The following is a 26,180-nucleotide window of genomic DNA, read 5'->3' as shown; positions in this document are numbered from 1 at the left end:
ACAATAAAACAACATGTCATAATAAACAAAATCTGCCGCTATGAGGCTCCAATAACTTTAATATATTTTTAGGTTTGGATAGGACATTAAACACATTTTATCTACATTTTTAAAAGGTTCTTAACAGGCTAAATGAAAGACATTTACATTTTTTAAAGATATATGTTCCTAATCTCATTTTCGGAATGTTTTTAATGAAATAGGAAAAACAATTTTTGAAAAGGTCGAAGCTTATCTGAAGAAAAAAGTTGCATAGAAATCTGTTTGCTGGGTGGAGTTTTTTTTCTTCTAAATATTTACTTTTAAAGACGATTGTCAAATATTTTAAATTAGTTTCACACAAATATAGGTTTTGTTTTAAAACTGTATTTAGAACAACATTTTTTTTTCTAAACTTGTCCTGTCCAACAGCTGAGCAGATAGATGAGAGCTGAAAGCCTCTTGTGTTGGAAATATTTTACTGTTACAATAGGGGTTATGAAATGTTTGATACACTAGGTGTATATTTAAATAAACCCCTTTTGGAATTAAGGCTAAACTTTATTCATCTTACTCATATCTAGAACAACATTTTAAATGTAATTTTAACCACAAAAGGTTTCAATATTCTCTTTTATTAAAAAAAATAGTTTTTTTTTTATTTCACTTTGCATTTTACATCATTTTCAATTTTTGTATGCCATCATCCAGGTTTTTAGTCTTTCCAGCAAATGCATTTATTACAACAATGTTAAACACTGTTAAGTGGCAAATAAGAAATGAAGAATGAAGATTATTTCAGTTTGTGGCTTAGTTAATAAAAACGTTATAAAGGGGATATAACCCAGCTGTCTATCTTTATGTCTAATTTGTGTTTAAAGTGCTCAAAAATGAGTAAAAATAAACAAGTTTTGTGATTTTAGTCCAGAATAGACTCATATAAATCATATAAATCATATAAATCATAATAAAAATGTAACCCGAGCTGACTGTGGTCTATCATCCTTTTGGGTTTGGTCAGAAAAAGAGTTTGTCTGTACCTTTTTTAGTTTCTAAAAATGTAAGAACTCTCTTTTTTAAAGTGTATTCTCTGATAGTCTGCAGAGCGTCTCTGTTCCACGACTCAACTTGGACTATTAAACAGATGGACACACTGATTTAAAGATCTGTCATCGAGGTGATTATATTTCATTATGGTAAATGAAACACCCCATTACTCTTTAGTGTCTTATAATAAATGTCTTTAGGAACATCCAGAGAAAAAAAAGAGATGATCCAAAGATAGTGGAGATGACACCATTGACTTTTGAATACTTCACTGACTGAAGTGTTGAGGAAAGGAATAAAAATCACTGCGATCTCTGTCCACACAATAATTACATTTAACATATTTACCATATTTTTGGAACCGGATTTTAAGGCACACTTTGGCTTTTTGAAAAAACAAAAACAAACAAAGACTTTTCATGTGCCTTACGTGCAGAAAATACAGTAGTTAAACAAGTCGATGTCTGTCAACCATAAATAGTGACGTTATATCATGACCAAAACTAAACAAATAGTGCAATATGATGGTATGTTTGGATGTTTGCATGTTCAGAAATGTTGCAGTGTGGTTGAACAGGAGGAGAATGGCGGAGGGAATGTGGAGGGGGTGGACTCTTCTTGGAAAATCAAGAGGGTCGTGGCCCCCAGCTGAGGCGGTCTGGCAAAGGATCAGTCTGGTTCCTCTTCAGCCAGGGGCTCCCTTCTTCTGACCCGTCATTCTTGATGTCTTCAATAATAAGAGATGCAGCTTTAAAAAAAAAGAAAAAACTGTCTTTAGTCCTGCTGGTGAGAACTGGGCACGCTCAGTGCACTCTGACATGCTGCACTCAAGCCATCCTGCAAGAGGCAAATGCGATACTGTAAAAGGCTGTGGTGCTTGAGATTAGAGAAACATTTAAGGTCATATTGAGGTATTAGGTGATGCAAACAGCTGTACTGTAAATTTTCTGGCATCTGATCAAGCTTTTAAACATAAGCTTTGCTCTTAACTGCAAAGTATAGACACAAACCATAGCCTCCATCTAACCAATTTAAAGTAAAATTGTCTTTTTCATGTGTATAGAAGTCTTTTTTTCCCCCCAAAAGGTCACAGTACTTGGTTCAAATTATTCCGTGCACTTGCATTTGTATAAATGTTAGGAAAAAAATGCTCCAATGAAGTCTTTCCTCCAAAAACATGACAAGTTTCCAGGAGTTCACCAGTCACCCCAGGCGCTGAATCTCATCACATCCTGTTTTTCCAGTGCCAGCCAGATCGGACAATAGCAACGCATCTCTGCCCTGTGTTTTTGTTCAGGGTGGATTCTTACTGGATGATGGATGGAGCAGTGTCCTCCTGTTTCCCTCTGATGTTTGGGTTCTGGATTATCCCGGAGCTCAGCGTGGTTGTTTTGGGTGGATTCTGCTCTAATCTCGTGTGCTTCTGCCACACTGCGATGAAAGACAGCCTGTTGGTATTGGCTTGCCTCTGAGGCTGACTCATAAGCACAGGTGCAGGAGTTAGAGGGAGACTTTCCACCACTGGGCCTAGAGCCTTACAGTTATATCTGCATCTTCATATTATCTTTATTGGCTCAATAAGAATGTGTCGAACTCATCATTTTTGCATTAAAAATAAATAAAATTTCAAACGAAGATTGATGCAGCTTTAACCACCTGAAATCTGATTTTTCCTTTCCATCTCTAATCTTTTTGACAAGGCGAAGGCGTTTTTAGCACAAATCAGTCACTGCGCCCTTTGTGGTAGGATTTTGCAAACTTGACAAGCTCAGCCTCTGCAGCTTTGCTTTTTGTTGTTCACACGGCTTCTGTATCAAAAAACTGGATTACCTTAGAAAAACACTTGTCAGGGCTAATTCGTTGGAAAAATCCAGCAACATGGCTTTTGACAACATGTCTGCCTTTTGAATCTTAGTCTTTATCTGCAACAAAACCATACAGTCAAGCAGTGTAAGCCTTGCATAGAGGACATGTCGATGAACACCTGCATGAATGGGATGGGTTTTATTATGGCTTTTGTGGGGCAGCAATATGAATCATTTGACACAAAGGTTGAGTTCAGTCTCCAAGGGGAAAATGTTGAAGGAGCAGCTTTAGATAGTTAGTTTTGTTCTATAAAGTTTTTGTCATTGGAGGTTAGTTATGAAGGAAAATATGTTGGTCAAAGTTTAACAATAAAAGGAACTGGTTTTTAATCTGGCTGCTTCACAGCATGCAACCTCTAATCCTGCCAGACAACTCCGATATTTTCCACTTGACCGAACAACAACATGTTTTGATTTGCAGCCATTGAGCGTCCCCCTGCAGAACACACATTCATCCATGTCAGGGTGGAGGATCTACTGTTTTGGCTCTGTACCTGCTGGGGTGCGATGGGTAAAAAGAGGCGCTCGGTGGTCTGCTGCGTTCGGTGGTTTACTGGGCATTTGCTCCTCCGGGGAGCACTCCTGACGAGGAGGGGATTAGCTCAATCCTCCCCTCTCTCTGTCACCCCTTCCAAGTCGACACTTCAGATTCAAACAAAGGCTCAGGGACTGTGGGCCTCAGGCCCCTGGCGCGCTGCTAATCCCATTCCAGCTGGACAACAATCCGTCTGGCCGGTGGCCCCTGCGGGGCCTGTAAGCCCCTGGTAAGAGGCTTGGAGAAGTCAGACAGCTCATCAAGGATGAGGACTTAATTAGCCATGCGAAGTCAACCTGGCTAATTGAAAAGATTCAACCGGAGTGCTGCCAGAAGAGAGCACTTTTTGTGTTCTTTTTTTCTTCCCCGTCATTTCTCAAGGTGCTCTGTTGCCAGGTGCAGAAATATGCATTCTGCCTCTTTCAGGGTGAACAACAGGAAAAAGTTCCAACTTTAATGGGTCTGGATGCAGTGCCAGCACAGATGTATGCAGTAACAAGTCTTTAAGTGTTTTGCTGGTTTAGTCTTTCATGACAAGCTGAATGAGTTTGGTCGCAAAGGTAACTAAGGGAGTGGAAACACACTTGACTTATATTTGCCTTGATTTAGATGCATTCGTCAGCTCAGGTGTGCCAAAAAACCGTCAGATGTGCTTGGAGACTAAACAAACCAACGCTGGCAAGTTTGTGTACCCAGGTTGAGCTGATGTCACAATTCAGTCAGCACTCAGTGAACAGACAAAGCGCACGCACCTCGCCGAAATGCAACAGAAACCCTCCCTGACCCCTCTCTCCCCTCTCTATCAACGCTCTGTTTAAGCATGCCATCAGCACTCCGGCATATTGTGTTTAAAAAAGCTGCGCTGGATCAAACTCACAGACTTTGTAATGCATTTTGCGGCGTCCCCTCCTTCCCATTTCTCTCACCCATAATGTGTTTGAATATGCCAACTCTCCCTAAACACAGTGTTTAAAGAATGCCACACTCCACCTTGAACTGTTTAAGAGCACACAGCACCTCTTTCTTTGTGTAATTTGTTTGACGACGTTGGCCTCTCAGGCTGCACTTACTTTTAATGTGCATCTACAATGTCACACTCCCACATAGTGACATGCATGCATTGTAATTTTCTTCTTTTGAGTGTGCAGCTAATTTAGGCGACTGCAGGGCTAATTCACAAGGCACTCACTGTTTCCATTAGCATTTATAAACTTAGGTGTAATGAACATTTATGAAAGATGTTGGCCTGGAACGAATGAATGGATTCCAAAAACTACTTGAAAGGGTTGTTGAATATTTATTACAATTTGATATTTCAGGCTGTGTTCAATAAGTAAAATGTATCCACTCCAATCCACAAATGGCTGTTTGAAGGTTTAAATAATAACCCAGATTTCTAATTTAGGCCTGTCTACAAATGTTGCAGGATTAATACATCAAGAGCTGGTTGTGTTGAATCTTATGAAACTGGCAGATGGTGCCAAATCGCAACTATCTGACAAAAAATTAATTTTCAATGCATTGACAGTATTTACCATCATCAAATGTTGGTATAGTATATAAAATATTCAACAAGTGTCAGCACTAAAAGGCTGTAAATTATGCTGGATAGACAACTGTGATGAAATCCAACAGCTTGACTGGACCCTTATAGTAAACTTATATCAAAATTAAATAAAACGTATAAGTACAATGACATATGTGGAGAATAGCTGAGGCAAACATGTTTTAATCTTTGAATATTAACAAAAAATGCTGCTATATAATCATTAATATTGATATATAGATATTTTTTAAAACAGTGGAAAAAAGGTTAAATTGCTAAATATCCCAAACCCAAAAATGTGGAAATTCCAAAGATACAGGGAGAAGTAGTCAAGATGTTTAAAAACTTCTGAATTTTTTTATGGAGTGGAGCTTAATTTAAACCAAAGACCTCCAAGACACTAGGGGGTACAAAAACCATCAGGAAAAACAGGGGCAAGAGAAGTTTCCAGAATAAAAACGCGTGTTTACCACTAAAAAATGCCTGTTTATGTCATTCATTTGTTTGATTTGAGTTAAAGCATTAAGATTAGGACCCTACAACCCCTGGGCCTTAGCAAGAATGAGCAAATACACATCAGGCCCAAATAAGGTATTCCAGAGCTAAGAATTTGACAGTCTGCTATAAATAATGTCAAATGTTAATCTCAAATCTAAAATGACTGATAATAAGGTACATGAAAACTCCTCAAACTAATGTTGAGTGATTAAGCTGTCAATCAATCACCTACAATGACAACAAAGGACACCAGAATAAATAAATGCGGTTGGTATAAATTAAGATAAAAATGCTGATTGAAATTAGCCTTCAGTTCATAAAAGTCGACTACATTTTGTGTAGTTTTAGACTGTTTTCAGTGTGTTTAAAAAAAAAAAAATCTACTGATTTCTACCAAACATCTAGTCTGTAGTCAGTGTCATCATGCAAAGAAAAACAATTGAATAGTGGCTTACGTATGGTAAAAATCAGCCAGAGACTGCATGCGCATTTTGTAAACCGTCTTTTTCCATGGCAGCCAGTTTACTGGGACAGGGTCTTCCATGCGGAAACGATGACAGGAAACACTACAAGTGCCAAAACTTCCCACATGTGGGTCTTTATTAGAGTGAACTGAACTATGACAGCATCCACAACAATTTTCTCATGTTCCACATCTGCAGCACAAGTCGGTAGATGGTGGATTTAGTAGCCTGATAGACAGCTTAGTTCTGTTCACTCATGAATGATGGTATCAGGACTTTAAAATTCAGATTAATTGACTTCCTCAGACGGAGACAGTTGATGGTTATAACAGCATAGATAGCTAAACCACTTTAACCTTTGTTAAATTTAACACATTTAACACATTCCTGAAGGTGAGGTGTGACAATTATGAGACTGTTCTGGCCTCATACAAAGAAGGTATGTATTTATTTAAAAGTAGGTTCATATAAAACTCATAAAGACTTGTTAACCTCATATAAAGCATTTAATATATTGTATAAAACTAGTTTAAAATAAAAATGGTTTTAACCCTCTGCCAACAGAGCTTTACCTCCAGTGTTTACATTATTTTGACTACCATACCTATTCAACCATTTACACAATTATTGGAATTCCTGTGGATTCTTAAGTGGAGAAAAGCAGCTCTGCGCTAATCTGGACAAAAAACATCAGATTCAGCATCAGAATCCATTAGAATTCTGTTGGTGGCCCCAGGATTCCATTGGAATTACGTTAATTGGGTCAATGAGTTACTTTAATTCAAAGAGCATAAACACCTCTATGCAGGAGCATTTTCAGTAAGTCTGCCTTGTCTGTAAGGAGTGCTAATGCAAAAAATGTGAAATTGTATATTGTCACCCTATGCCAACATTAAAAGATAAGCCTGTTTTGATGCCGTCAATAAATGTTGATAGTTTGTGATTTTGTATTTTATTTATTTGTATGGTAAGTGTTTGTATATGTGTTTTGCATTTTATTGTGTGTGTGTGTGTGTATATATATATATATATGTGTGTGTGTGTGTGTTTTAACTCATGACCAGGGGACTACACATGAAAAACTCTGGCTTCAACGACGTTTAATCATGTGCTTTTTTCAAGCTGTCCCCTTTTAAACATACTTTGAAACTATTAAACCAGGGCTTCAGCTCTTGTGTTAGTAAACCCTGAAATACCTGTATAATACATTATGGTTTAATGCAAACAGACACTTCAGGAGCTGAAAGAAACTCAATACAGCATGACAAAGATAGGTTTAGTCCAAATTTGGCCGAATCCTAATTCATTCCCTACCCCTATGGCTCTTCCTATTTGTACTTGTCCCTAACCAACTGTAGGGGCATATGGAGCTGAAATGGTGTCCGAACTTGTTTTTTTTAAGGGGGAGCGGTAGTGGCTTAGGACAGGGTATCCCCCCGCCGGTAGTGGATCCACGTTGCGCTTGTGAAACAGAGATGAAATGCATTTCTTCATGTAGGTGAGTTTTTTGTTTTTACATGACTTTTTAAAGTAAAAAAAAACTGCGGTTTGCATTTTCCAAGCGCTGGCAGTTATGCGCAAACATATATGCCCAGCGACTATTCATGATGTCCAGCTATATTTTTTGAAGGCTACATTTTTTCCAACAGTTTTCATTGTAATCGGAGGAGTTACTAGTTGTACTCCTTTATTCTTACCTCCAAAATATCTTTTGTCATCCCTGCTTCTTCAACACAAGCTCAGTATTGACCCAACACGCCATAAACCATTCACCCGCAGCTAAGAAGCCAGTGCTTTTCATGGGGTTATGAAATTGTGTCTAAAGAAGTCATAAGATGTTTGAGCGACCCCCTACACATGGATCCATCACTCACTAGTGAAGATGACTGAGAGTAAAGCAACTTTAATCTGTAAAAGATAGATTTTTGTCATCTTCCTTGAGCTCTCATTTTCGGAGTTGCTGTAAATTCTTACTAATTTATAAGTAATAAAAAAAAATCTTCCCTCTGCTACAAAGTTACCCTTAATTTAAACTACATTTATTCCACATGCAAGATTAATGCTATCGTCCCACACATCTTTTGTCTGTTTAATATTAAATGCAATGCTTCTAGAAGCAGCTGAAATAACACCACCGGTGTTTGAAGCAATTAACCTTTCCCGCTGTGTAAATGGCCCAGGGGAGGGGGGAGAGGAAAAAGAGGAAAGTCAAGTGGGAAATAAAATCTGTCTGCATGCTTCATTCACTCGGAGAAAATACATGAAATAATGTGAAGGGAGCCCAGCTAAGACGTGTTGACAGTGTGTTCTCTATGGCACCACTTGGGGTTGAAATGAGAAAAAGCGGAGGCTGATTGTAAGACATTTAAAGAAATGAAATCAGCCAGGTTTGGCATAAAAACCCCTCATTCCTGGGCGGCAGTCACACAACCGGCTATCCACAAGAGCTCTGAATGAACCCCCAACCCTAATCCCCTTCTTCTTGTATTGTCGTCTGAAGACCACATATGCTCACGTTTTCTCTGGCTTGGACGCCCTCACATATACACACACACTTCGAGGCTTAATATCCCTTTTACCTCCAGCCCTACCTAGAAGCTTAATACCCACAGCTTGATAATAGAGAACTGTGTCTGATTCCTGCCTGCAGGAAGGAGCCATGAAATTACCTTCCAATGCATCAATCGCTGCAGCACAAAGCTGCAGGGAAATCACAGAGAATAAAACCCATTGTTACAAGTCAAGCTTTTAAGAAAGTATGAAGACAGAAAAAAGAGATAATAAGAGCTGATAAGTCCCTGAAAAGTACGACTATTCGTCTAAGTTAGAGCTTTGCAAAAATCCAGGTCAAGCTCCTGGTATCTTTGAGGTCTTGGAGGGACCTCTTGACTATGTGATTATATATTAAACCCAAAATGCAGGAGACACAGAGTCCTTAAGTGAAGTGTTTAAACAAGGGTACATTTTCAACTGGCTTTAGTTGAGCTAATCTTGCCTTTGTATTCTTGGAGGCCAAACTTGAAGTTGCAGCCCTGAAACTTGGCAACAACAAACTGCAATCATCTTCCTTTTGAATAACATGCAGACCTGTTACACGGACACAGTGGCATTCTGTGACCCTAAACACTTTAGGTAAAAGAGTTTTACCTGGAAGGTCTCTAATGGGGCAGAGGTCAGCGTGTCATGTTTGTCCTGCCTGCAGTGAATAGCAACAAAGCGAGGTGGCGATGGACAGATGCCGGCAGGTAGACAGGTAGACTGATAATTAGATGGATGGGTGGATACTGGGCTCAATCTTATCAGGAAGGAACAACAGAAAACCAGACCATTTTTGAGATCTGTTAAAGCTCCAGACACTCACAATAAACACACATTCACACAGAAGCTTAATCTGGTGCTTAAAAAGCTAAAAAATTAGAATGTTAAGGGTTAATACTGAGTGCAATAAAGTCAAAACTGCGTAATCATTTCCTGTCTTTAAAAATATAATCACTACTCCCATACGTTCAAACGAAGAACTATTTTCTGCCATTTGGGGAAGAAGAGTAAAGAATAAAAGCATAAATGTATTAAGCCGGGTAATTCACTGATGTGTTTTTCCAGGTCTGATATTGATTTAGTACCATTTGTCTGCACTAGAAGTTGCACATAAAAGCCTTGTTTTTATTTTTTATCAAACCAGTTGTAAATATGCTAACCCGGATGACGTGTAGCGTTATCGGATTACTTACTAAGTTGGGAGTTAGCGTAGTCACAGTAACGTTGAATTTAGCGGTATTAGCTTTTTTACATGTTGCAAAAAAATTTTTTATTGATTCTTATTTGTACGAAAAAAGCTTGAAAAGTTAGGTAATTGAGACTTTTTAGATCAAATCAGAAAGGGAGTATTAAATAAAAAAGTATTTTGCTGCCAAAACAGAAACAATTATCCCATAACTAGCTGCAGGCTGCAAATGACTTTAGCTGACTTGAAGGGCTCTGTTATAGAGGCTAAAGTGTACACCAGAATCGATCGCCTTCTTATTAACAGTGACTGACAGCCATTTGAGACGGGTCGATCCAGAACCAGGACTGACATTGACCCAGTTACCTCCTTGCATGAATCCTGCCACCAAAGTCCATCATCACCATGATGAACAACAAAAGCCCTGAGGGCAAAATGTGCACACATTGATTGTAGAGAGCACATGCACAGTATTGCTTGTGCACTGAACCTCATCAGAAAAACTTCATCATTTCTGCACCTCTGTTATCAATTCTCCATTATGGTTGAATTAAACCAAAGCAGATTGATGAGTAAGCAGATTAAATATTTGTGCTTTGTTGTTAAAAGTTGCAAAGATGGACGGTATTTTAAGTTTTAGGAGTAGCTGCTTTTAGCTTTTGATAGTTTATTTTTGTGGGTTTATTGAAAACAGACAAAGACTGGAAAATCACATCTCTAGTGTTGCAGGAAGAACGTTGTTAATCGAATTGACCTATATCATTACGTAATTGTTTCAAAATAAAATAAATTGATTGAATCAATAATGGAAAATACCATTTGTATTGAGGCATGGTAGGTTTATTTTACTATACATAAAAACAGTGAAGGGAGCAAAAATGATCAAACCATTATTCCAGTCCAATGTGTGAAAACACTGAATTCAGCAAAGACATGTGATCATATGGTGGGGTAGAATGTTCTGATTATAATTCCTTTGGATTATTTTGATGGGGAAGTGGGCTGAACTTCAGGAAACTAAAATTTAAATGGATTTGACATTCATTCCTGTTAACTTGTTTTTTTGTACATATTTTGCATTTACACTTCATTATCTTGCAAGAAATACAAGGTAACCGAAACACGTAACCTGCACTGTTCAGTACCCAGGTCTCTGAGTCAAACTGGTTGAATTTTTGGCTAAAGATGTCCTGGATTGATTTTAGGTCAGTGAATCGGATCGTTCAAAATGAACCAATTTTGACAGCGAATCGTATCACCAACCAAAAATTATGATATGAATCAAATCATTAAAATGAATTGTTACACCATTAACTGTATGAAAACCCATAAAATGACTCACATCACACTAAAATATATATCGGTTAACAAATTACTCCTACATCAACTTTGTTGCTCTGTTCCTTTCATAATGAAACATGCAAAAAGAATGTGGCTTTGTGGCGATTGTAAACTACATATCCAGATAACCGAGGTATGCTCTTTACGTTGCTGTACTTTTGCTTGACAAGTCAAGGAGGTCGACATGTTTTCATGTTCAAAAAACAAGCTTTTTGTTTCTGACTTTTATTGCTTAATTTAAGTGTCTACGTGGCCAGGTTTTGTTGTCGCATATACCTAAAATTCACATTCTGATGGAGACAAAATGACACCTGAAACAACAAGAATGCTGGAACAGTTATTTTTTAATCTATCTGAAAATGACAACACAGATGACAGGTGACATCTATTCTGTCCCGAAATAAATTGAATGTCAGTGATTTTGTGAGTTCTGGCGTTGTGTTTGTTAGCAAAATTATTTCAGCTCTATGTGCTGCTCCTTTTCACTTTTGCTCAGTTTTGCAATTTCAGCATGTCATCCCTGTTTTTTTCCTCTGTTCAGTCTAGCTCATTCCATCATTCCCTGTCAAATCAACAGTTTGCATCGTCACACCACTGCGACTTCACCCCTATGTATGCAGCTGTCTCTACACACTTTCCCTCTCTTTCTTTCAGCCCACACCAACTCGTCCTCCTCCCGAGGGGACTCACTCCAACAGACAGACCAATTTTCTGCTAATTGGGCCTCAGGAAATTGCTCCTCGTTTTAATTTACTGTCGGACAACCATGAAGACATGTGATCCAGCTCTTTCTGTCTTGCAGGTGGGCGGATGAGAGACCCTCACTTCTCTTCAACTTCCCTCCACTTTCGTTAAGAAATAAAAAAGCCTATAGTTGAAAGGTTAACTCACTGTGGCGGCTGTGTAAGCTGGATACGGCACTGTTCAGGGTGGTAGGTCACATGCTCCCACAGTAGAAATGTGCTTGCAAAATATTTCAGTAAAAAAGTGATGTGGGGCAGAGCAGGAACAAGCAAGCGGTGTTGAGCCAGACAGGGTTTTTCACCCAACACCGTCTGTCACAATATTATTCAAACCACCCAGCGTTGTTGCGCACGCTGTCCAAACAGGAACTGTGTTCATTGGAAACAGTATTAAGATTTTGTATCGGGCGAAGACAGCCCAAGCAGTGAGATCACCAAGATCAGATGACTATTTCTAACAAAGCTGCATCGCGTGGAGGGCTGTCAAGATAAGATGAATTGTCATGTGGTGACAAAACCAACAAGAAGGCCATTACATTAGCAAAACAGATTCCTATCTTGGTAATTACTGGGGAAAAATGTGGGAAAATCTACACCAGACTTTAGATTTTAAAACAGAGATAAATGAGAAAGACACTTGTTCCTTCCCCTACGCTCATTACAGTGACTGCACACATTAAATACCACTCAAGCTGCTCTTCAAAAGAAATTCATAAACCAGCCTTAACAATGTGTTTCTTGGTTTAGGGAAAATTGCTGAGTAGAAATAATAAAGCCAAATATCATTATGAATTTTAAAGTAAAAATTGAGACCCATGATGAGATCTGGTATATTTTAAAAGTTGGTCAAGCACAATTCTAATGTTTTAAGTAGTAAATAAAACAAAATATTTGAGTAAAACAGCTCATTTATACTTTTGTTCCTAAGAATAAACCAAAGGAATTCATTTTTAGCGTGCATATTTATTCCCTCAGATTAGAATTTACTAATCCCCTTGACAGTCTTAAAAGTTTCTTGGTAAATATATAAATCCATGTGGTGATCATTTTTCTTTAAACTGTAAGTGCCAACGTTGAGTTTGCAGTAAGGCAAACCTCTGAAAGTACATCAAAACATTTTGATTTGGCTAATATTGTAGATTCTGGCCACAGAAGTCTGGCAGAAACCCAATTGTTTGGGTGGGGAATTTCTAGAAGTTGCACCATTTTATTCGGTTTTGTTCACTTTATCTTTTAGTCACATGCACCCAGTACGGTGCTACAAGCTTGCATTTGAACAAATAAAATGGTGCAACTTGTAACCCCTAATCCTATAATGTTATCATGCGTTACCGCGTGGACACGACACCTTAAATGAAAAAAGTATAAACTTTTATTTTGATTAATGAACGTTCTATTTTTTTTTTTGTCAATGCAACTCATACACACCAGTGGAAAGAAGCCTTGAAGCTTTTCACATTGCACTTTTAGGTGAGGATCAAATTGAAGAAAAAAAAAAATCACAGCTGGAAGTTACTGAGAGGGAAGCAACCCAAAATGATAAAGAAAAAACCTAAATAGGAAAAAACATAACCCAGCTCAGACATGGAAGTGCCATAGGTTACTTTTATATTGGGATAAGACTTGGTATAAAGAAATGAGGAATGCTGATAAATTGGACACCATCATTTTGCTTTGGTTTTCCATGTGACACTTAAAAATAGAAGGTCTCAGTGTCAATGTGTCTATTTATCATATATCAATAAGCACCTGCACATCCTCACTACACATCCTATAACCTTTAGACCTTGTCTACCGATGCTTTCCCAATTTTTTCTCAAATGGGTTCTGTTAAACTCTTCTCCGTGTTCTGCTAAATCATCTGTGTGTATTAACAACTGGGTTCGGATACCAAGACCCTTGTTTTTAGGAGGACTCACTTCTTTGGTATGCACCATGCATCAGATGAGCTTTTACACCTGCAAGAACAGAGCAGACTGTCCCAGGAAACACACTATGATCCCAACCAAATTTCCCTTAATTGACAAGGTTCAGATGTAATGCATTTTGGACTAACGTGAATTGAAAGGAAAACAGCTGAAACAGAGAATAAACAGACATGTACAGTACAAGTACTCAGTTACCATGATTGTGACATAAACTTCAGTTCTTGCAGCAACATTTGGTACTAGGGGTGCTAAGTATCCTCATCCTCTCCCTCCCTCTAACTCATGGTGCAGAAAGAATTAAACAGAACAGGATAAAATAACTAGACAAAGCACAATAAAACAGCTGAACAACTAAACACATTTAGTCAAAAACCCACAGTCAAACCCAAATCCGTCCAGACAGGCAAAGGGAATGGTATCCCACAATTCCTTGCACTGCCGATCTAACAGCAGCACCTAAGTTACACCTACTTAATTGAATTAATTTGAATGAAAGTAAAATAACTGTCTGACACCTATGTTTTTTTTGTTAAGTTGACTGAACTCAAAAAAATGATTTATCTTAACTGAAGCAAATACTTAAGTTAGATCAATGTAAAAAAGTTTATCTTTACAACATGGATACGTGGTCTTATCACCCTCTCAAGGTAGAAAAAGTATTATCTTCATCCATTAAATCATCTTTAAATGGACACCCCATGCTGCTTCACCTCTCTGAAACCAACTAACCTTCAACTAAACCTGCTACAGATCCAGGTCATGTTCAGAGCATGAGTTGCTATGGGAACTAAGCATTCCCTGAAACATACCTCTGTTTTTGGAACCGAAAGCTGAGGTTATCCACTTCCTTAGCCTCAAACTTACCGTGGTAACTCACATAACCTGCTTTTTGGAATACCTCCAGGACTCATAAGGAAGGTTATATACTATCAAGTGTATAACCATTCATTCCCATATTTTTTTTTCCTATTTTAGTTATAAGATGGGAACTATTCCTCCATGTAACTATTTTCTGCTCTTGCTAAGACTTTGTTGGGTGATATACTCTGCTGTAGCTTATCTTTGAGTCAAAACAAATGAATACCAAACTAGAAAAAGTTACTTTTGAGAGACAAACAGTCACATTTATTTCTGGAATCAGGGATAGGAGATGGCAGGAGGCTTGAGTTGTCAGTATGGAAGGTCAGCATAAACATTGATGACAGCTGGTATTGACCTAAAACTTAAACAGTTAAAATTTAATAAACGTAAATATTCTAGAACATGTTAAACTGAACAGTGTGTGTGCTTTGGTCACTACATGCATGTGGATTGAGTTTTAAGTCTGTATTCACTGCCTGCCAGATGTATTATGAATACTTGCTACTTTTTCATAGAACATTTTTTAGAAGGTATATTTCATGCAGCATGACTGGGCTGTAACTTTTTACGTGCTTGGTATTTATTTATGTACTGAAAAACATGTACTGCCAGTTGCGATACATATATTAATCTTTGCAAACACTGTTTTTGTTTATAAATCAAGATTTATTGAAAATCAATGCTGAGATTCATTTTTGTACAGTTTTTGGCAAAATTCTTCACACAACAATGGATTCCAATGTGTTCAAGCATAGCAAAGGACAACAGGCTTGCCTTACCCAAACATGTTAGTTTTTTTGCTAGGCAAAGGAGTCTACTACTCTCCTATGGCTCCTAAATCAATCAACAACCTAAAGTGACAGCAGGAGTCAAAGAGAGGAGACAGCACTCTAAAGAGACATGGTTATGTTTTTCTTCTTCGAGCTATTGTCTTCGAGTTCTAGGTAAATATAGGAAAAGTCAACAAAACTGGTTTGGAAATAACAAGGGCTTTACAGACAGCTTGCAAAAAGTTGGAATATTAAAACTTTTGATAGATTTTGGTTTTTCAGAGTAGATGACAGCTTACACATTCCCCACTATAAAAACCTATATATTTTTTGGCATGACTACATGCAGTGCCTTTCATGGCTCTTAAGGTATCTTGTATTTGAACGTATACGTTGATAGCAGTGATGATAGAAGGAAATTGGTTTTGCACTCACAGAAAACATGCAAAAATGGGACTGAGGCCCAGCGCTTTCAACTTCCGTTGCTGCATTCATGCACCCAACCTTGGTTGACATTCACAATGACGCATCCATAGCCCTCCAGGGGCCCACTCTGACCCTCACACTAAGTTCATTTGCATCAGCCAATCAATACACACAAATGTTTTAGCAGCGAATTCCTCCACTGCAGCTTGTCAATACCCAAGCCAAACATCCATCAGGCAAACTGACTTGTTCTTGAACCAAGCAGCACCATCTATCAGAGCATGGCTCTTATAGGCCTAATGACTAAATATGAATCAATAGGTCATGTTTTCAAACATTCTCAAAAGTCGATATGCAAACTTGCAGTGACCTCCTATTTAAAGGCTTCTAAAAGAAAAAGTCACAACAAAGAGCCATAACTTTGGAAAGGTGGTATTTTTTTCTGTCCCCATTTAGTCTGAATTCCCTGCAATTAGTTTGCAAACAAACATCCAGTTGTAAATTCAATAAATCCAAAGTATTCACCAAGCTTTTTGGGGCTTTCTCTTAAAATAACTGTGTTTTGTAGATTGTATGAATGTATGCGTTTAATTGGATCGGAAGAAGGGGGGAAAAAAAGTACAGAGAAAACACACACACAGAGACAGACATTTGAGAAAGCAGACACCATCAAATACACCTCTTTTGTCTTTTTTAGAAGTACACACACTGAGCTCATTACATCCACCCTGCTGCCTGATGGCTGCTTGACAACTTAGCACCTCCAACGTACTTTTTACACTTTCCGAACCTCCTAACTGCCTGTTTGCACAGGGGTGCTTATTCATTTGAGGAACTTTCAGTGAAAGCTGTCCACCCTGAATCCACTGTCCTATCAGTCTGATCCCTATCAATTTACCATAAACGATGCAGTTTAAAAGCACTCTTTAGTAAAATGAAAAAACAAAGTCGGAAAAACGTTTTCCCTAAAGTGAACAAGAGGTTCTGTTTTGACCAAAAAGTTCATTCATCATGCAGGGAGGTATGTGTCCCCCGAGGAGACTCCAGCACTTTCTGGCTGGGGCAATAAAGTAAACCCATCAGTCAGGACAGAGCAGACTTATTACTGTCAGTGTGGCCTCTTTATGCTTTTGACGCTCTCTGTAAACCTCCTGCTGCTCATGCTCACTATTAAACAACACCGCCGCTTGAAACATGGGTTTAGAAACAGTGGCAGGCAAATTCTGGGGTTACTGAGCAAGACTGTAAAAACATACACAATGTGTAAGTTGAGATGTTAAAAAAACAGCTTAAATGTTGAGAAAAATTAACATGAGACAGCTCTTATACCTTTATTTTTAGGATCTGAAAAACAAGGGGCAACCACGAAAAAAATTCAACAATCGATGTATTTAGACACCAAATATTTGACAATAAACTGAAATCTCAAGGTATCAGATTTTTCAAATATCATGTCCTTTATCTGATAATGACACACATCAAATAATGTAGTATTATTGGATTAACCCATGTACATTTTCCCTCAAAAGGTGATACTTTTACTGATTAGTTTCTTTTAAGCAATTTAAAATAAAACAAGGAAAAATACAATAAAAGTACATTGATATATCAAATTCATTTAAGACTTAATTTGTACATTGAATAGAAAAAAAAAAAGAAATTATAATTGTTCCAAATTACAGTATAGCACTAATAAATGCAGTACACAGATTGCAACGCATTGAATCTCCTTAATATAATGATTGTTAAATAGTTTAAACAATTGTTTAAAAGGGTTTAAAGGGAGTGGGACAAAGCCCAATTACATATAATCTCACCCCTATTATGATATACTTCACTTTTCATAAGCTACTTAACTTTCCGGAAAGCGAATGTGCAAACAATATACAGAAGACATACATCAGACTCCAGAGTAGTTGGCTCGTACGTTAGGAGTACCAACTGAGAGCGACAATGCTTTGCTTTGATGAAATGTGCTGCCATACTTCCAAATAACAGAGGGAGGGGATATTGAAAATAACAGGAAGTTATGTCATTACATATCTGAGTATGTACATACAAAGTTCTCAGAAAAAGAAAAAAAAAAGCTACAGACTACCATCTATACCAGGATTTTCTGATTCACATTTTCATCTTCAATTGCATATATATGTTTACATCCATTTTATGTTTTTTTTTGGCATCTCAGTGGGAATGGTCCCCGACCTTTTTTACGCCAGAGAACAGTTTAGTGTGAGACAATACAGACCAGCTTGTAAAAGACTAAAGTTGGTGTCAGATTATTTTAGTATCCATTAACTTTTGAGGGTCAAGTTCAGGGAAAGATCTTTTTATTTATTTAATTTTTTTCAAATTAAAACGATCCCATATGAAATCTAGTTTAAAATAACAGTTTGAAAATTTCCATAGATATTTCAAGAGGATGAATATTCAATAAACCACACCTCTCTTCGTGCACTTCTGTGTGTAATTGTGTCATCATTCCTTCTCTTTTATAGTCTGCGTCTCCCTTGCATTCGTTGCCGGATTGTTTAGTTTGATTATGAGAGCTACGAGCTAACATACCTCAATTTCCAGTTTGTTTCCTAATAAAAGGAACCTTTTATTCTAGATTTTTCGGCGTCCAAACCAACCCTGACACAACCACATTCAGGCTCAGATTACGATGGATGTGGTGGAGAGAATCCATTAGTTTTCAAAATAAAATTTCCTTTACAATTAGATAAATAAAATGGAATTAATACAAGTAATGCATTGTTCTCTATTTGGCTCAGTACCAAGTGAACCACAGACCGGTACCATCTGCAACCCCAGGAGTCGGGGACCACTGCTGTAAAGAGACAGCACCAGGAGAAAGACACATTTTATAGACACTAAACTGGCTCGAATGTCTTTCTGCCTTCTTCAAATCTCTTTGCACAATGCCACTGTGAGGCATCAGAGCTATGGGCCCATGACCAGAAGCCAATGGGGCTTCATTACATTTCCATATATCAATGCTGTGCAACCAGAGCTGTGCAACATCTGAATTGCATTCAGGCTCCAGTGTGAGAAAGGGTCCATTAGCTGATGTGTTCAAGAAGTGAAAACTCTTTGGAAAACTGATACCTTCACACAGTTTTTTCAAACTACTAAACAAGTGATCCAAATTTTTACGGACTGAATTACATTTTCCTCAACCCAAACTAATGCATTAGGGGCAGGCAGAAGTCGCAGCGCTAGCTTTAGTACACCTCATCTAAAGTTGCAGTTTGAAAGCTTGGTGTGTTTTACTGTGCAGCAGGTCTATGTTAAAAAGCCTCTAGGCGGTGAAGGAAGAGAGTGCTTGTTCAAAAAATTCCAGTCCATATTCCACCTGGGTGGTTAGTAGTAAAAATAGAGGCAGATCAGTGAAAAGGAATGTTATGAATTCAAGCATGCCTGGTATCACCTGTCAAATTAGGTAAAGATACATTGACATTTATCAATAATGAAAACGTTTTTTTTTCCAATATGTTACACCTGTATGGTCTCCTGCTCAGTCACTGCCTCTGGTAAAGTCTACAGAGGATTGAAGCTAACACTTCAGTCAATACACTGAAATGATAATTGTTAAAAAAAGTTTTAAACAAGTGTGCTGCCCAGTCAAATCCAACTATGTGGCATATTACGTAATTATGTCCCAGCCCTAGGCTACCATTCAAAAATACAGTTATGCAGTTAATTCAATGAAAATGAAACCAGTCGAAAAATAAAGTACTATTTTGTGTTTCTTTTGTGTAAAGGTGATTACAGAAGGTCTTAAATTTTGCTACCAGCTATTGTCTGTCTGAAGTGAAGTAAAATTTAAATTTTAAAACAAAAAAGTCAGAATGACATAATTTGTTGAATTTATTTCCCTGGCCATGGCATTGTAAGTAAATGTTTTTCTGGCTCCACTGAAGAGGCGTACTTTAAAGCACTTTTTGGTAACATTTTATACTAAGATTCCTTAACAAGCTTTGTTAATGCATAAACAAGCATTATAATAGAATTTTTAGGGTGTTAAAAACTTGTGTAGCGACGCATTACATAATACTCAACACATGCCAGGTGTTCACACCAGGCTAAGACTTGGACTGTCAAGTGGGTGCTTTCAATGAAAAGTCTATGAAAACACATAGCGCATGTTAGGTGTCCGCGTTCAAAACGCTCACATGTTCACGCATTTCTACGCAGGTTTTTAAATCCTTTTATGGGCACTACACAAAACGCGTGGCGACTTACCGTGTCAATAATTTAACCAGTTGCACTTTGACAAATCATGGAGTTAGATTCAGTAATGACGCTTGGGTGGTATCCTTTTCAAAACATGGAAGTACCAACCATTTGAAAGCAACCATGAAGGGTTTGTGCCCAGTTGAAATTCTATGACACAGAGTCTTTCATTCATTGGAATAGCGCTGTGAAAGAAAAAGCCTGGAGCAAGATTCACAAGATTTGCACCACTTTGACGTTTTGCACCAAGCCATTTCCAATTGTGAGTACATGTGCTTGTATTGAGTACAGACAGACTTGTGTAAACATGACATGCTAAAAGCGCATACAAAAACCCATGTTCAGCATGTACCTGAACACATGCCACATAGCATTAACCACCCCAAGTGAGTTTTAAGATCTAATATTTATCATTCCTTCCACAAGTCTAGTGACCAAAATCATTTAAACATGTATAGCCTTTGAGAATAAACTTTTTTTCACTTTCTATGTTTCAGTCCACCCCTTCTTATTGAATTCAAGCTTGTAAATTTATAGTTGTAACAGTCTGTCTGTTTACATTTTCCTTGTCAGGCATGATCTTTATTTCTTTCCCAAGAGCTTAAAGGGAAACAAAGTGTCATGGGCGAAAGAAACTCTGCAGCTCACTTCTCATACCCATCACCTGTCATTATGCAGCCCAGGTGATGCACTTAAGATGGACTCTGAGCCTTCAGGATATTTCTCTGTTTTAAGTGTCCACGGTCAAAACCCCTTAAAATATCACCAGGTTCCCCTGGGGCGAAGTGCACTTGTGACCTTTGACCTGAAAGGTCAGCAGACTAATTAGCCAACACCTCTATGTAGAGCTGGAATGCTCTGTGCTGCAGGCGAGAAACCTGAAAGCAACCTCCGCTGATTCTATTAGAGCTGGACTGTAAACACTTGCATCAAGACACTTAAAAACAGGTGACTGATATGAGTGTATGGGCCCTCGGCCCCTGAACATTGGTAAGGTTAAGTGACAAAGCAGTTAACATGAAAAACACAATGCATTGTGGGTGGAAACTTATTAGTACATTCAGCCTGGTTTTCTTTTGAGTCATTTATTGAATTCCCCTTTTATCCTCATAGAGACTGTTCTGGTTGTGCAGGAGAATTTAATGTGTTTAGATGAAGGCTTTGAGCCCCGTTCTAATGACACATAATGGTCTATGTCCTACAGCAGTTTATTGGCTTTTCAAGGGCATTATGACAATCAATGGCCATGCATTACATTTTAGACAGTGTCCCCCATTAGACCCAATAAAATCTTTCATCTTCTAGATTCCTGCTTGTGGCCAACACAAGATCTTATGACTCTGTCACAACTCTCTACCCCCCTGGTACAAGGCTCACATCCAAGCCACCTTGACACACAATTCAACATGATTGATGGTAATTGCCTTTTTTGAAACGGCCGGTGAAGACTCTTTTTTTTTTCCCCTTTCCACCCTTCCTCTCCTACAGACCATCTAAAACACTTTACCTGCTCTGTATGGGCAGTAGACCAACGCTGTATGAAAAGCAGCGCAAGATGGCTTGATTTTGCTAATGACTTATGGCGACTCGCTGGCCTATTTTGATGAGGTGGCTGCGGTAAGAGAGAGACAAATTTAGAAGGGATAAAATGGCTATTGTGTGAAGATGAACAGGGAAAATGTAGAGGAGAAGGCATTTGAAACTTAAACCAGATGTGTGTTTCAGTCCGCTTCTATGTGTGTAAATCAGGTATTTATTTGAAAAATAATAAAGCCATTGTTGCTTAGCAAGATTATTTTTGAGAGTTTCTAGTTTTGAGAAAAAGTAGTATTGATAAAATGAATTTAATTTACAGCTTGAAACTTGGATGTGATTTAGGAGAAGACTTAAGGGTGAGACTAATAGAAACCATGTTTATTCCAAAATGCTCTTGAATCCACAGAAACAAACTGCATTGGAGGAAAAGATATGTCAAAACCTGACATCCTGGATTCATATCAGCGTAACAATGGAGGGCACAAAATGTTACCCAAAGTCGGCCTGCATAAAACAGGCATCTTACATAATTGCCTGTCCTATAAAAGAAAATTGCCTAGCTTATTCAGAACTGCTGACACTGTCACTTTAACAACCAGACTAAAGTACAGAAAATCTTTTCTGTTTGGGGAAGTAATGAAAAAAAAGGGATTTGGCACTGCTTTGGACAATATATGCCAATAGACTCCTTCCACTGCAAACTCCACAAATGTCCCTTTTCCTTGCACTTTGAATATTTCCAGCAGAGCCAAATAAAATTGTTCCAGGTGCACCAATGAAAGGACAGCCCTGCTTTACTAAAAGTGGAGCCAAGAGCTGTTAAACGTAGAGGCGTGAATTCAGCCAGGTTTTGTATTAGCTTGAAGAGCTGGCCCGTGGCCCATGTGAAGGCTGAATGCCCTATCTCACAATACTGTTTGTGTTTTACGGACAGGTGTCTGCTAAGCATTACAACACATGGGACATAAGAAAAGTGCAGAGGATAAACAGATAAAAGAGTCATGCTTTGTTTCTCTTTAAATTATCTCCACTCAATTTAATGTCTGTGCAAACATATCATATTATTATTCCCAAGGAATTAAAGGAAGTATAATAAAGACTAATGGGGGGGGGGATGAGTTCTGACAGTCTAGCCTGAACAAAAAGGTACTGTAACTATACTACAAGTCATTTCTAAATAATTAAAACAGCTCTTCATAGCTTGACCTTTCTGCTCTTACAGTCACCATCATCCTGCCCAAGGCACTGCCATTCGGCTATAACCCGACTGAAAAACACTGGCACCTCTACATACGGAAAAGGTTTTGGTGGGCAGTAAACTCGCTCTTCCAGAACAGATGAAAAACACCTGGGTGTTTGTGCGGAGACGCCTGTCGCCTAAATCAAAGCCAAAAGAGATGATGGAAAGCCAGGCAGCAAAATTCTGATTACACCAAAGTCTCAAAGATGGAAGAAAGAAAGCTAAAAACCATTATATATTTATAAAACAAAAGAAAACTGAAGGAAAGCAAATCTTTTAGCAATATGCATACTGAATCACTCTCCTGTCTGGTGTATATTTAAAATCGGGTTAATAAGGTTATTAGTTTGGGTCAGGATTTATGAGTGGAAGCATTTGAGTGCTGCTTATTAAAAACAATCAATGAGAGCTGAGGAAACGCTGAGAGTAAGGGCTGGAGCGTGTCTAATCCTTCCCCTCTTGTAGATGGCACTGTGTTGGGCAAGATTCAATAGTGTCAAAAGCAATTTTCCCCAACTGTGTTGAGCTGCAAGTATTCATGCCTCCTAGTTCCACCTTAAGCATTAGTGCCCATTTCCAATGATTCACATCAATTGAAAGTAATCATGGTGTGGTATAATTGCAGGGGTTTGATGCAACAATTTCCTTTTTGCGGGGAATGAGCAGCCATGGGGAAATAGAACCAAGAGCGGAAATGAAACACAAATGCCTCTCCCCCTGTGGTCCAAGATTTGTGATGTGTTGAAGTGGGCACCATCTGAAGAGTACCCTTTGCTGCCTGGTGGATACGCAAGCGAATGAATGGCCTGCATGAGTTTCTGACACATGAGAGGACAAATGTCAACGTTTTTGTCTGCGTTATGGCACAAAATCCTTCTACAGTGTTGCTCTATACCCAGTGTTTACACGCCTGTGTTACTGTCTTGGCGTCAGTACTAATAGGTCCGTCAGATGAGATACTGCTGAGAGCAGTTGTCTAAGCCCAATGAATAATCTGGCAGGAGTCACTTTCCACTTTCATTCCCCGGAGAGAGTTTGACCTGAGAGGAGTTAGCACAATGTGCTGCCCAGTTGGTCGTACAACGCGACATGTGCATGCGTGCTCAAGTACACACACCCAGTTGCAGATGACATGCTTTGGGGGGTGTTACAAAATCTATTTTCAGACTGCCTTCACTATTTTAAAGGTAGCCAAGCTATATCTAAACATCAAATTGGTAAGAGCTGAGAGCCTTTGGGAAATAGCAACAAACACTTGTGTGCTGTAGTGTTGTAGCACTTACAGTACACCTCAGCAACTTGTGTGTGTGTTAGGATGGTGTGGCCAGAAAGTAAGCTCCTCCCAACCAGCAGAAGTTGTGTCTAAAATTGAAGCCGGAGCTGCTAAGCAGGCGTTGACAGAAGTGATTAGATTTCTCCTAATCAGTAGATAGGACTATGTTCTGAGACAACTGTTGTCTACAACCTGAACTCTGTTTGGTTAGAAGCCAAGGGGAACGGTCTACACTTGTCAACACTTTTTAACTTCTGCATTGTCCTGAGATCCCAGCAAAATATCTCGGATTTATCTGTGCACACTGGAGAGGTGTGGAACAGCAATCAAACCCAAGGTCAATGTTTTGGTTGCTATTTTAATAACACATGTACACTTTCGAGTGACGTTAACTTGGTTTACTAAAGAAAAAAAAAGAATAAAACATTCATTGTACTTGTAGGTATATAATTAGTTCTCCAAGGTCTACAAACTACCCAAAGATGATTGCAATAAAAGATAAAGTGGATGCTTTGTATTTTAGGTCATAAATTGAAAAGTACAATTACACACCTACTTTGGTAAAATTAACTATAGAGTTATTCTAAAAAAAAACTTAAAAATCAATCCAAGACCAAACATGTCTTTGTGTCAGAAGGTCAAATATGTGGAAAAATGTCAGATCCTTGCTTTCACAACAGGTTATCTTTCTTGAAACTTGTTCTCATAAATTCTGGTTTCCGCAAAAAATGTCAGAACAATAACTCCTCTTCCTGCCAAGGGCTAAGCTTTTGTCCCAAACACAGACATATCTAATACTCCTTGTGCTTGGAAATCTGTTAAGGTCACATAGTCAAAGGCTCTCCTCATTGTCCACAGATCTAATAAAAAATGGATTCCGTTTGGGCTCACAGAGGAAGTCGCAAACACAATGGAGCCAGATGACGGAGACCTCAGGACGAACAGAAAAAAAGTGGAAGCATTTGTTAGGCCAATACACACCTTACAAAGCAAAACGTCTTCCCGCCATGGGAGCCAAAAACAGCCATTTTGCCTGTCCTGGAAGAAGACGTATTTAGTCTTTTTGCTGATTTTACAGTAACTACCGTATGTGGTCCACAATAACCCCATGCTTTCATTGGACCTAAATTAAAGTCGTGGCCTCAGTGCATTTGACTAGACCACCCTTAAGTGAGGGAAAAATCTCTGAGTGGCAGAATTTGGAGTGGGATCCTTTGTTGAGACTTTCCATGCAGTCCTAAAACACTGTTTTTACATCAAAGCAGGGAGCTAGCAGCTGTGAAGCATCCATGTGCTCATATTTGGGAGTGACACTGGAAATCTAGCAAAGTTCTTTCATCGCATTTTAACTAGGCTCTGGAGCGTGCACCACATATGCAAAGACAAACACGCAGAGCAACCACTTGCTGAGTATGGACAGAATCTTCTGCTCCGACCTCCAGCCAACCAGTCTTTGCCTTTAAGTGAAAAACAAGCTTCTTGTCTCAAATACTTTTCTCAAATACTTCTGTGTCTTTGTCTCAGATACTTTTATTATTAATACACAAACAGGTCTCAGCCTCAGGATGTGAACTCACACGAGTGTGCTTGATTGATAGCAGGACAAAGTGCTTGTAGCTTTTTTTCGTGCTTGCAGAAGAAAATATGCCTCTCAAAGGACAAGTAGAAGACACACTTCTCCGACTGATTCTCTCCCTCACCATTGTTGCTGGCTCAGCAGGGTTGTAGTCTGCCTCAATCGGCTCCCTGATTGCATTGGCCTTCTGTCCACCAAGCCATTGATTCCCATGGCCCAGCCAAGCACTTTTGTTTGCCCGGCTTGCCTCTCAATACTTAGATCCAAAGCTGCCTCAATACCAGTATTACCATGGTGTTACCTGTATTAGTGCTGAGGTCAACAGGTTTGAAAGGGGACAGCTCTTGTGTTGCTCAAGATGCATGAATCCTGGATTAGCAGAGCTGACATAATTACTTAGATGCCTCTATCAAGATTGCTCTGAACAATCTAAAAGGTCAAATGTGGCTTTTCATCATGCTTCCCTCGACAACTATCACTTTGACTCAAGTTCAGTTGCTCCCACTGAAGTCCTATAAACAAACACTTCAAAAAGGTTGCAAAGGTTAGTGACAACATAGATCAAAATATCCATCCATCTTTTTCAGACATG

The 26,180-nt window shown here is 38.6% G+C and overlaps 1 protein-coding gene across 1 annotated transcript in view; it reads right to left on the bottom strand.

Annotated features, from left to right (window-relative positions):
* Positions 1 to 1,554: 1,554 nt before the first annotated feature.
* Positions 1,555 to 26,180, bottom strand: part of tspan11 (tetraspanin 11) — an 86,630-nt gene continuing 62,004 nt past the window's right edge. The window contains exon 8 of the mRNA XM_020714381.2: positions 1,555 to 1,774. Coding sequence (XP_020570040.1) covers positions 1,712 to 1,774 — 63 coding nt within the window. The 3' untranslated portion in view covers positions 1,555 to 1,711. The remainder of the gene's footprint in view (positions 1,775 to 26,180) is intronic.

Source organism: Oryzias latipes, chromosome 23 (genome assembly GCF_002234675.1).
Source record: "Oryzias latipes chromosome 23, ASM223467v1".
In the NCBI taxonomy this organism is placed as follows: domain Eukaryota; kingdom Metazoa; phylum Chordata; class Actinopteri; order Beloniformes; family Adrianichthyidae; genus Oryzias; species Oryzias latipes.
Note: the sequence above shows the minus strand (reverse complement) of the source record. Positions and strands in the feature narration are given on the sequence as shown.